Genomic DNA, 12739 nt, shown 5'->3' with positions numbered 1-12739 from the left:
CTTTCCCTTTCTTTTAATTCTTCCTCTTTCCTTTCTTCTTTTTTCTTTCTTTATTGGCATACTAAGGACTTGAGAAAAACAAACCTTCCATGTATTCTTACCTTTGTATCAGTCAGGGGCCCAGCAGGAAGCACATGGCATAGTCAAGCTGGCTAATTAAGGAAGGTTCAATAAAGAGGCTGTTGGAACAGTGGGGTAGGGTGTAGGAAACTATAAGAAGTGGTGCAGTACCCTGAAGCCAGAAGCAGCGAGGACCTTCTCTTCCACTCTTCATGAAGGGACAGAGGAAGGAGCAGTCACAGGAGCCCACAGAGAAAAGGAGGCTAATGTGGCTTTAGACTGGGTGCAGCCAGTCCCAGAGGACACAGGGTTGAATATACAATCGCCCCCCACTCTCCTCTCTCCATCTCTTCTGAGTGTGTGTCCCCCACTAGCTAAACTCCACCCATAGCCGAGAGCAAAGGAGCCACCCTGAGTGCCATTCAGGTGGTGTGCGGGGGCAGAGAGCAGAGGCAAAAAGGAAAACTGTCCACAGGAGCCAAGGGAAGCCCTCTAGCCCAACTCTCATTTTATAAAAAAACCTTATAACACTGCTTCAAATTAAGGAAGTTGGTTCAATTGAATAGCTTTAACTTTATGAAAAATGACACTGTTCATAGTTGTCTTTTTTTTTCTCTGAAGATTGAGCCAAACTTGCCTTCTGACTGACAGAGTCCTTGGCCTAGGCATCAGTTAATCTCTCTGAAATAAGCACTAATGCACAGGATGCTGTGAGGACTTAAAAGAGGCAAAACACACAAAGGTGGTAGGCACAGAGCCTGGTTCTTGACACGCTAAGTAACAACTGCATTGTCACTGTTAGTCCCCTCTCTGCTAAACCCCATCTATGCCCTATGTGTCCATGTACACACCCAGCCACAGAACTTGGGGACCAAGAGGCTGTTGAGGTCTTGAGGTTTGCAGAACAGAAAGCCAGGCACCCCTCTAATCTGCTTAATTCTGAAGCTCACGAGGTGTAAGCATTCCCTGCTCAGGGCTGCAATGCTTCCAATCAAGTGTCCAGACCCAGGCAGTTCCAATCGTTGCCCTCAACAATTTCATCAAGTGGAAAGCACGCAAGGCTCTGTTTTCTCCTTTGCCAAATGATGTATTTCAAAAAGAATAGGCTCGCTACGTGGGGGTCACGCAGTCTTGTTTATTTTTTCTCTGAGCACACTCTCCTCTGAGCAGACACACTTACTAAGCATCTGTTCATTCTTTCTTTTAAACTAAATGGGATGGATTCAGACCTGGCATTAAGAGGAGTCTCCTGGGCTGTGTTTTGAGAATGTGCTCAGGGACCAGGCACATTGCGGTGCCCGCGCGCCACCTGCTGGCCGGTCTCGTTCAGTTCACAGCAGTCTGAACAGTGCTGAGATGGGATTCCAGCCTTTGGGAGCCACAGAAAGGACTATAAATGAGGCTAGGTCCCTACCCCCTACACCACGACAGGCTGCGGCCAGCATGATGCATGGTTCTGAGACCAGAGAGAAAAGTCATGCCTGGTCCAGCCTGAGGACAGAGATCCCGGGAAGCGTGTGGGAACCCCCACTGAGTAGGAAGAAATGTCCTCCAAAGTGGACTGTGGATGCAGTTGGTGTGCATATCACCTCCTCTGGGAAGCCCTCCAGCATCTCAGGGCACCCTTTCTCAAGAAAAACAGATGCTTCCCCTGTGAGCACATAGCTCTTCTTGGCCTCTCTCGCTATCAAGAACTCTTGCTTTGCTCAATGAGTTCCTTGTGGGCAGAGACATTCTTCTACCTGCTTCTATGTCTCCATCAGCTAGCACAGTGCCTGACTTGAGGAACATCTGATGAACGTTTGCAGGCCAGCAGGAGGGCAGAGGCAGGGGCAGAAAGAAAGGAGGGCTTGACCAATCACATGAGCTTCAAGTTTTGTGTCCAATGTAGCAAGGACTCAGTAAATGTTGATGAGTAAACATGTGACACCCACACTTCTCATTTATTGTAGGAAATTGGTACCCAGATATTTAGTCACCAGCATGCTTCAAACATCATCAAAATCACTCAATAAATATTTACCAACCACGCCCTCGATACAGCAGCAAAGTCACAGGAAATCACAAGGGATGGGGCAGGAGAGGCTGAACATACAGACCTTTCCCAAGAGTGATAAGTGATCCTGAGGAAACTAAAATAGGGGATGTGATGGGGAGTGATGGAGGAGATGTGTGGCTCCTTTGGTCAGAGGGCAAGGATCCCTCTCTGTGGGGGTGACATCTGAGATGAGACATGGAATCTGAGAACAAGGCAGTCACAGGTGTATCCGGGACAAGATTCCAGGTAAAGGGAAGAGCAGGCACAAGGATTTGGAACAGAAAGGAGCTTGGTGTTTCTGAGGAATGGACAAAAGGGCCGGAGTATACCTGGAGCACGGTGGGTAGCCACGCAACTCTGGCAGGTCAGAGAGGTGAAGCCAGATCTGGCAGGGTGCTGGGATCATGGCCTGGAGTTTGGGTTTTACTGTAAATGCCAAGGGAAGCCAGACCATCTGAGTGATGCCTCTGAAAGCCCCTGCTGACTGCTGAGTGAATAATGCTGGGGTGGGGGTGGGGGATGGGGTGAGGGGGGTACAAAAATAGGTGTCCAGAGCAGAGCTCAAAGGGAACTGAAGTCATCCAGGAAAGACAGGACAGAGGCCCTGTCAAGAGTGACAGAGGGGAGTGGGCCTGGGGTGCATTTTGGAACCAGTAGGACATGAGGGTGGATGGCATGGGGAGGGATCCAGAAAAAGTCAGTGCTGGAGGCCACACCCACACCTGCAGAACTAAAAAGAACCCTTAGCATTTGCAATGAGTGGGTGTGGATGGGAAGAAGAAATGAAGATTAGTTGAGGTATTCCTGATCCAAAACTTATACAAAAAAGAAAACGATTAGATGTATGGGATAGAAGCTAGTCCTTGCATGATTGAGGATCTGCCTCATGATATAAAAATCACATTTAAACTTCACATTGAACTTTTGGGGAATGACACAGAATCTCCTCACATGGCCCATTGCTTGAACTAAGTCAGTGGACTTCAACAAGGATTCTGATAGCAGTCCTTCCTTCCAAGTTCCCATTTAAACTGGTGTTTGATATGCGCTGTCTGCTTAGCATTTAACATATTTACATGTGTCCATAGGAATGTCCATTTCATTCCTTATGAGAGGACTTTGGCATAAGAATATTTACATTTATTAGCATGTTCACGTGTCAATCTGTGTTATCAATGACCTTCTGCCAGGGTCCATCTATAACCCATGTGCAATAGCAAAAGGGCACAGAAAAATGAACTGCCTGCGCGTCCACGAGAACAAAGAAACAGAATCAACATTTGGAGTGGGGCAGGGACAGTCAAGGAGTAACACAGGGACTTGCTGGTGACATCAGGCAGAACTCAGGCTGTGGGAAAAGCAACAACATTAACTTCCAGAGGGAGTGGGGCAATTCAGTAATGGGAAGATGACACTATTATCTGCAGAACTTGGGATCGTTAAAGAGTTAAGCTGAGTTTGACAAAACAAGAGAAACGGTTTGGTGTCTGAGTATTCTGATGTAGATAACCTGACAGCTCAGTCTTCCCACCCCCTGGCCTGGGCAGCACAGTTTGGTTTAGGGCATCTACATGGGTTAGGTGGGAAACCGTGGGGCTGAAACAGGCAAGCCAACCTGTCCTGACCTGACAGCCTGGAAGGGAGGTGCCGAGGCCACAATGGAGGAGACTACGTAGCCCCCGACTATTTGCACAGACTCCCAGGATGAAAGACTGGTGGTAGTGGTGGAGCTTGTTCTAATCCACTTTAAGGAAGGAGGAGGTGCTACCATCTGTTTACACTCTAGACTGGGTTTAAAACATCTGGTTCAAAACGTCTGGCTACACTCTAGACTCGTTTTGTTCCATAGGGCAGCCTCAAGCCACATGTGGCTCTTGAGCTCCTCAAATGTCGGCATTGAGATGTGCTGTGGGTGTAAAATATACACCAGCTTTCAAAGATTAGTATGAAAAAAATGGCCAATATTTCATTAATAATTTTTATATAGATTGTATGTTGAAATAATGTGATTTGGGATATACTGGGTTAAATAAAATATAGTCTTAAACTTAATTTCACCTATTTCCTTTTTAGATGTAGCTACTAGAAAATGTTAACTTACACAGGCAGCTCATGTTTGTGGCTTGCGTTACATTCTTCCTGGACAGAGCTAGTCTAGACAGATTCTCACTATAATTGCCTGATGATGACCCTGTTATTCATCCATGTGGCTGCAAAGACCAGGCTTCTCGGTCACTCCCATCCTCCAGCCACTCTGCCTCCCATTTCCTGAAGAACCAACCAACGTAGCACAGTGAATTTAGCACATCCAAACTGATCTGGGGGCTCCTGGTTCTGGCTCTTTCTAGTCATTTTACCACCATATCACTTGGTGTTTCACCTTCCTGTTTGTAACATGGGGATATGCACTGCCTCATGGAGAACCCCAGCTCCTCAGCCTGGCACCCCCAGTTGTCTACAGTCTGACTCCAGGCTGCCTTCTAGACCCACCTTCCACCCAGGCCTGCTGTCATGCCCACCCTTCCCTTGAGCCTCTGGGCCTTTCTACTACTCCAGCATCCTAGGCTTGCTATTAAATTAATTAATGATTAAAAGCCTTAACAACTTAAAACACTTTGAACAGTGTCTGCCACACAAAAAGGAATCAACGAATGTGAAAAAAATGACTAAGACCAACAACAACAGTAACAAATACAAAATGCATCTTCCCTAGTTGTGTCTATGGTTACTTTTACACCCTACATATAAAATCGCATCCATTCTATTTGATTTTGGGTTCTCTGAGGTGGGGCACTTCTCTGCAACCACTCTGAGCAGCTTGCTCAGACCTAGAACATGGTGGCCATCTAACAAACGTTGAGGGAAGGAATGAAGATTTCTCTCCATCGTTCCCAACTTCCATCTCATCCACCACTACACCCAGTGCCCCATGTGACTGGCTAATTTTCATCCAGAATAGAAACCCTTCAGCATCCTTCCTCATCTTCTGGGCTTGAAGATACAGTGAAAACAGCTTTTGGCAAATGTCAACGTGGGTTTCGTGGAGGTGAGTCCTAGATCTTGCCTGCCCCAGGCTTCTCTGTGGAGGCTTCCCTGTGCTGTGGCTGCTGGAAGGGAGCCTTCTTTGTGTTCTCTTGGCGGTTTGACTAGGCCCACATTCCAGGCCTCCTTGGGAAGGGCAATCAACTCAGATGTCCCTTTCTTCTAAAACCGAGGGGCACATGGATTACCAAAATCTCAAAGAAAATAAGATCATGGCAAAGGTGGTCGCTTTCTAGTCTTATCGCCCTCAATGCTCTGTAGGGCAAAAGAAAAAGATATTAGGGGCTCCACATTTTAAGAAAAATTCATAAAGCTCTCAGAGACATGGGAAAAATAAAGTGCAAGAAGAATCAATTTAAACAGTAACTCTAAGTAACTATGTAACTAAGTAACTCTAACTATGCTTTGAGATAGTTTTAACCTGAATGTTAAAGAGGGGCAGATGTTTAATAACTACTCAAAAAGTGTTCCTCAAGGTCTGACTTGAACCCTTCTTGCTGTGCTATTGTCCTATTCCCCACCCGTGATATGGTCCCCAGCCCATGGTAAGATAGCTCCATCAGCCCCCAGTCTAACACACGGGACCCAGCACACCAGGAGCCGGATAAATGTTTGTTGAATCAACATCGGTTAGTCTACCAGAAGTCACAAGCAGGTGGCAAGGACAGAGTGGCTGAGAAACACTTGGACAAAGACTACAGAGAGCCCACTTATCAACAGAAAAGTCTTACTTGAGCAGCTTTGCTAATTAAAGCAAAGCTAGTCTGCTGAGTAAGGCTCCTACATCTGAGCTGTTTTTTGGAGACACTTCATGATTCACACCCAAATCATACGAGATGAAAGAAAACACTGGATAAAATCAAGCCAAATATTAGGTTTGGGGGGAAAATTTTATTAGACAAATAAGAAAAATATTGGTATTGTGCTTCAGGAAACCCACTTCTTTCCTCTGCCTACAGGGGCGGAAACAATCTCAGTGGCAGATGGAGACGGAATAGGAGTTATTTATTTTTTATTTTTTATTTTTTTTTTGCGATATGTGGGCCTCTCACTGTCGTGGCCTCTCCTGTTGCCGGACGCGCAAGCCCAGCGGCCATGGCTCACGGGCCCAGCCGCTCCGCGGCACGTGGGATCCTCCCAGACCGGGGCACGAACCCGTATCCCCTGCATCGGCAGGCGGACTCTCAACCACTGTGCCACCAGGGAGGCCCCGGAATAGGAGTTATTTTAAGTGAGTCTGCTCCATCCTCTGCACTGGCCACAACCTCCCACTCGCACCCACCATGCTAAGCTAGCAGCCTTGGCCAGAACCAAGGGGAACGTCCATTTGTAACAAGGATTTGATTATATGGCTGGGCTTGGAGAAGGCCAATCAGGCTGGAGTGAGGATTCCCCACCTGCGCTGGCCAAGGAAGCTGCTGGCGGCTGGCTCTCCCCAGCCGTGTGTGAGGGTCTGACCTGGTGCATTTACATCTGGTGCAGACACCGGTTTCTGGGGGAAGCACACCAATTACATTATCCCGAAGGACCCAAAGAAAGAGAAAACCGAACAGTGGCTTTGGAGGATCCCTTCATCCATTCCCCTCCTGAGTTCCTCCTCTGTGCTGAGAGGCTGGTGGTGAGGGAGAAGGAGGGATGAAGCTTTTCTGTTTTTGTTGCTCACGTGAACAAGACAGAGAGAAACAAACCACTTGTATGTGCCAGAGCTGGGGTTATTCCCCCCATGTGGACTAATTCTTAACTGTCATTCTTTAGTTACTGCAGCTGCTAGTATATCCTTATTGCTACTCTGAAAACAAACAGACAACAGTAGCAGCAACAACCAAACCCTTCGGTTTCCTCACGTGGTGGGGCTCACACAGAACATCCCAGTGTAGCTACTGTCTGCTTGTCTCCTAGCTCAGAGCTGGCCCAGAAAATTGAGGGTGTGTGTGTGTGTGTGTGTGTGTGTGTGTGTGTGTGTGTGTGAGAGAGAGAGAGAGACAGACAGACAGATACAGAGAGACAGAGGGAGGGGGAGAGACAGCAGGCATAAACAGGCTTAGCTGAGGTTGCACAGACTAAGTTGATACCAGGTTCAAAGTAGAACTGCATGGAGACTGCATGATTCCAAGGACTCTGTGTCTATTCACTTGTTTTTGTGTGTATACAATCCCTCACCAATGTTTATCATAATAATCGGAACCAACTGAATAATAAAAAGTGTTCTTTAAATCCACCCCCACCCCCAAGCATCCACCACCACCATGTCCTCCCAACCCTTATAGCAGCCAGGCATAGTTCAATAAAATCAATAAAATACAAACAGGGTGCCTGTATAACTGCCACTGTCCCCAAAATGTCCTGGGGCCTGCTTTGTCACACAAGGCTCTTTACTTGCATTATCCCATTTACACTGACAACCAGTAATATTATATACTTTGGTTATGGCAAGATTACAAGAGAAAATGATGCTCAGAGAGGCTGTGTGACTTGCCCAAAGTCACACAGCTGGGATATGGCAGGACCAGGAATCAAGGACAACTTGTGTACTGCTGAAGTGGAATTCCTTCCACTTCACCGCTGTCTTTTTCCCAGTAGGAAAATGCAAAACTCAAGGCAGGGTCAACACTCACTACTGATCACATTCATATGGGTTAGTTCACGTAATCCTCAATGGTGGGCATCACGCCAAACCTCTTCTAAATATGTCAGGGCCTCAGGGTCACAGACTGATAAATGGGATAGATGGCTCACTGACCTGGCCACTCCTTAGGTTCTTATCATGGATCAACTGCAAAATGCTTCATCTGGTTTGGGCTTGGGTTCTCACAAGTGAGATGTGCAGCATTTGCTTGGGTCATCCCATTTATGGGAATTTGACCCTAGCTACCATTTCCAGTGAAATCATTCAGTGCAATGTTTCAACAGTGAGAAGTACAGAAATGACTTGTATTTGTGAGTATTTGCACTGTCAGGAGATGATCAGTGTTGACTGGTTGGCCTGTTTTTATAAGAGCCTTTTGGCTGCCCTCTCAGTGGCCACAGCTCTGGAAAGTACATGAGGTGGATTATTTGCAAACAGACCATTTGCTGCATGACCAGAAGATATATAAGACCAGAAGGACTTCATGAGTTGACTGTGCAGATGGGAGCTGCTCATTTCCATTGCTATAGAGAAAGGAGTACCTTGGTGACTTCTGACATCTGGTTCCATTTTGTTCCTTCTTTAAAAGCTGATACATAGAAAGTTATTCATTCACTAGCGGAAGATCCAGGTTTGATTGTTTCATTTACTCTGATCCACTCCAACTTGGAATAAATAAGCACTAGGAGCCCATACTCAGCCACACCAAATATATAACTCCTACCACCCACCAACAGGCAACCCCAACTGAAAGGCTTAGAAATGGGTAATGTGCTAAGCTTTTTAAACTTAAATATGTTTTTAGACTTAAATATCCTTAAAAAGTTAGTAGCTTTTTCAATCGGACTTTTCAGTGATTCTGAGTTATGTTTGGAATTAGCTAACCAGTTAACTCAACCCTTTTTGGATAAAAAGATTGTTGAAGTCAAGTATTACCTTAAGTCCCATCCTGAAGCATGCATATGGGATCCACATGATGTGGCCATGACTCCATTAATACCAGGGCAATTAGAGCAAAGTGGGATGATGATGGAGCTAAAACATGGACTTTTTCTAAACAATGATTCAAGAGAGAAGCAAACTGGTCCCCACGATGTTTCACCAATAAACATTTGCATAGCAGGCATTGCTATTTTCTAATTTTGATGAAAGGGAAAAAGACATGTGGGGTGGATGTGCGTGTGTAGGGGTGTGTGTGTGTGTGTGTGTGTGTGTGTGTGTGTGTGTGTGTGTGTGTGTGTGTGTGTGTGTGTACAGCTATAGGAAATGAACTACACTTTCTTTGTTTTGTTTTGTTTTTTGTTTTTCTTGCGGTACGCAGGCCTCTCCCGTTGCGGAGCACAGGCTCTGGACGCACAGGCTCAGTGGCCATGGCTCACGGGCACAGCTGCTCCGCGGCATGTGGGATCTTCCCGGACCGGGGCACGAACCCGTGTCCCCTGCATCGGCAGGCGGACTCCCAACCACTGCGCCACCAGGGAAGCCCTGAACTACACTTTCTTAACATTCAAAAGCAGAGTTTACTATATTACTCTTTATACTTTTATATCTTCTTTAAAATTAGCTAACCACAGACTGAAAAGGATGTCCTTTTTTCAACACATTACAACTAGTCCAGGGATGGCAAACATGTGGTGCACTCACTGCCTGTGCCCCTCCAGAGTGCACAGTGGACCAGGGCCTCCTATCTGACAAGCCTGGCTGCCCTTCAGAATGCTCCTCAACACAGTGCTCCAGGCAGCTTCTCCCCAGGGATCAGAATGGACCGTGATATTCTGGCTGTCCTGGATTTGACCTAACCCCACTCACTTCAGAGAGAGTGAAAACAATGCTGAAAGAAAATGGTTTACACGTCAGCTCACCAAACAATGCTACTGGATACAGCTTAGGCAGGACAAGGAGAAAATCTCAACTGTTTCAATTAAACACAAAAGGTACTGTTGAATACCTTCAAGGCAGCAGGCACTGGGCTTGGGTAATATATTTTGGGGGCAAATCCCATCAGAATGAATTTCCAGGGATCTCGGATCTAATCTGTTGTATCAAATGTAACTTTCAATAAGTTGGTCTCAGACTGAAGTGTTAGAGACCATTTGTTATATAAAAGTATCTATTATGATGGGTTTTAAGCTGTCCAGAGTTTAAAATTTTTCCATATATTGGCAGATGTGAAATAAATATATAAGTACATATAGATATATATGGATTTATATATAAAACCATGAGAGTAAATATATTTACCCTACATTATTTACATATTTTATGTCAAAATGCTAGTTATAAACTATTAAAACAACTTTTAGAGACGGTATTATGAATTGAGCGTTTCAAGTGAAAACTGCAAAGTGTAATTACTGTAGAACTGAAGAAAATCTTTTAAAATCATAAAGGGAGAAACACAGAAATAAGTATGTCTCTTACCAGTGGTCTGAGTTCTGGATGCGTCAGGATATATCCATTATTTGTGATTGCAAAGGCATAGCCATGAATCCCTAACTGTAAGAAGAAGCGAGAATGAAGCCTTCATTAGCTTGCTCCCTGGTGAATTCACAAAGCAGAAAGCAGCCCGACATTTGGTAATTTGCAGCTTAAACTTGGCATTCATAACCCTTATCAGCATAATATTTCATTAAAATGAATGCAAGGCACTGATCCTTGACATTTGGTAGAAATGAAGACCTGTCACAGGATAAGCTCAGCAAATAGCACAATTTAAAATGACACAGACCCACGTTGGCATCCAAAGCCCTTACTTTGATTTATTTAAAACAAAAACAATTATATTTTTTAAAAGGCAAGTGGCTAATGTTTCTGGAGACCCTATGTCCAAGTGAACAGTTTTGTCAACCTGGGTGTCTTCTCTCTACCTGAGATAAGGCAAGAGGGGCCTCCCTGAGGCACATCTACGCTCCCTACAATTCCACACCCCTAGGGGCCATCGCAAGCATGCACTCTCCTAGGCAGTCATTTTCCATAATTCTTCAAGGATAAAAGTGTCCCCACCAGCCTATATAGGAGCCTGCCAACCCTTTTTATATCTTTTCGTCTTTAAATTGTGAGGCTGCCAAGCTTTTCCATGCATGCTTCCATCGACACAAAGCCTGGGTAATTTTCTATGCAGAGCCTCACTTAATTTATGTTTTCTGACTAAATGGGACTATGGGAAATAGTTTGAGAGCAATGAAATGTTTTACTAGCTTTAAAAAGTATGTAATCAAATTTAACACTGCACTTATTTAAATAATAATCCCAGCTTTTTGACAATATTTCTATTACACAGTTGACTGCACCCATTGGCTACAATAAATTTACCTACAAATCATTCATGTATTAAAATGGCCTCTGGCATAGAACCCATACTGATCTCTCTCTCTGAAGAAAGAAAATGTAACCCACTTTTGCCAGAGCAGTGAAAGGGGAGAAGAAAAAGAAATCCTCTGTTTTTTTTCCAATGAGTTATTTCATAGTTCTGAGCCCTCACTGTTACTTTTCTTGGAAATTCTCTGCTGCTCACATTCTTGAATATGATACTATTAAATGATCCAGACAACAGAGTTTACAAACCAAGAATGACCCTGTCTGCTTGTTAGCTTAACGTCAAGGTGATGTGAAATTAACTTCAGGGAATTTAACACCAGAAATTAAAAGTTTTCATTGCATTACATAAAGTAAATATGCACATGGTAGTCAAGGGCAACAGGCATTTTCTTCTGGAGTCACCTTGCAAAGCAAGTCTTAATAAGATTCTACTTGATTCTAATGATAAAAGTGTATTTCATTATGCTGTGAAAAATAAACCAGCTATCCTCTGAGTTGTATATTGTCTCTTCCATCTTGTCTCTTGGAAAAAATGTCAGACACAGTCAACACTGCATTAATTACCTTTATTTATGTCCCAGTTTAATATGGACTGCAGGGGTCAAAAAAGACTCAGAGAGTTTGACTCTTTCCATTAAAGGCAAAAGTGGTATTTGGTTGGAAATTCACAATGAGACGAAACAAATAATATTTTATAGTCAACTAATACATTCAGTGCCTTCCAATTTACATTCCTTCACTTCTTGGTTTGCTTGTAGGAAGTAATACTCAAAAGAAGGTAAAACTCCATGCATATGCCCCCGCTAATGCCCTCTAATTTTCTTGTGTCAAAATGATAATAATCAATTATTTGTGAGGTTGACTATAAGTAATCAAGGCATCAGTCAAGGCCTTTAATTATTTAATGCCTGTCTTCCTGCCAGAATATAAGTTCTGTGACAGCCAAGGTCATACCACGTGCTTATGGAGGGGTAGCTGGCATGGAGGGAAGAGGGGTAGAGAAAGGAGAAAGCAGAAAAGGAGGAAGGAGGGAAAAAAAGAAACTGAATTGAGTGCAGATACTACAAAGCTATCCTAAACTCTCTGCTTCCTCCCTGGGATGCAGTGACTGAGCTGACCTTCCCACACAATGTCCTCTACTCACTGTTCAACTGCCATCTCTAATTCCTTGTTGCTCACTCATGCCCGACCCTACTAGAGTCTGCCTCTGCTGTGACCCCTTGCCTACCAAGATGCCACCAGAACTCCTTTCTTTACAGTTGCCAGTGGCCTCCTAACTGCCAAACCCTATAGAAAGCTCTCTCTCTTCCTGGTTGTGTCAGCCGACTGCCCCCTCCTCCTTGACACTCACTAGTCCCTCAGCTGCCAGGACCCACACTCCCGGGTTTCCTCCCTTTCATAGGACACTCATCCTCCACCCACCTGGAAGCACTAATTTTCCCTAAGTTTCTGTCCCCAGCGTCCCTTGTCTGCTTTAGCTCTCTCTCCCCCAACACGATTCATTAACCACCTGGATGCTGTTGATCTCCAGATCTGTGCTCCAGCCTTGGCCTCTCCCCTCAGTGGCAGATCCCAGTATCCACGTGTGTGTCGACTGTCTCTGCCTGGACATCCCACAGGCGCCCCAGGCTCACCCAGTGCAGCAGGGTCGCTCT

General features: G+C 44.9%; 1 protein-coding gene across 1 annotated transcript in view; it reads right to left on the bottom strand.

The window, feature by feature from the left end:
* CACNA2D3 (calcium voltage-gated channel auxiliary subunit alpha2delta 3) overlaps positions 1-12739 on the bottom strand; it is a gene marked incomplete at its 3' end in the record, with an annotated part of 652765 nt that overhangs the window by 34792 nt on the left and 605234 nt on the right. Inside the window, exon 17 of the mRNA XM_007447233.1 lies at positions 10188-10262. Within this exon, the coding sequence (XP_007447295.1) occupies positions 10188-10262 (75 nt within the window). The remainder of the gene's footprint in view (positions 1-10187; positions 10263-12739) is intronic.

This window comes from Lipotes vexillifer, unplaced genomic scaffold, assembly GCF_000442215.2.
Source record: "Lipotes vexillifer unplaced genomic scaffold, Lipotes_vexillifer_v1.1 scaffold818, whole genome shotgun sequence".
Taxonomy (NCBI): Eukaryota; Metazoa; Chordata; class Mammalia; order Artiodactyla; family Lipotidae; genus Lipotes; species Lipotes vexillifer.
The sequence above is the reverse complement of the archived record's forward strand: the minus strand, read 5'-3'. Positions and strand labels throughout refer to the sequence as shown.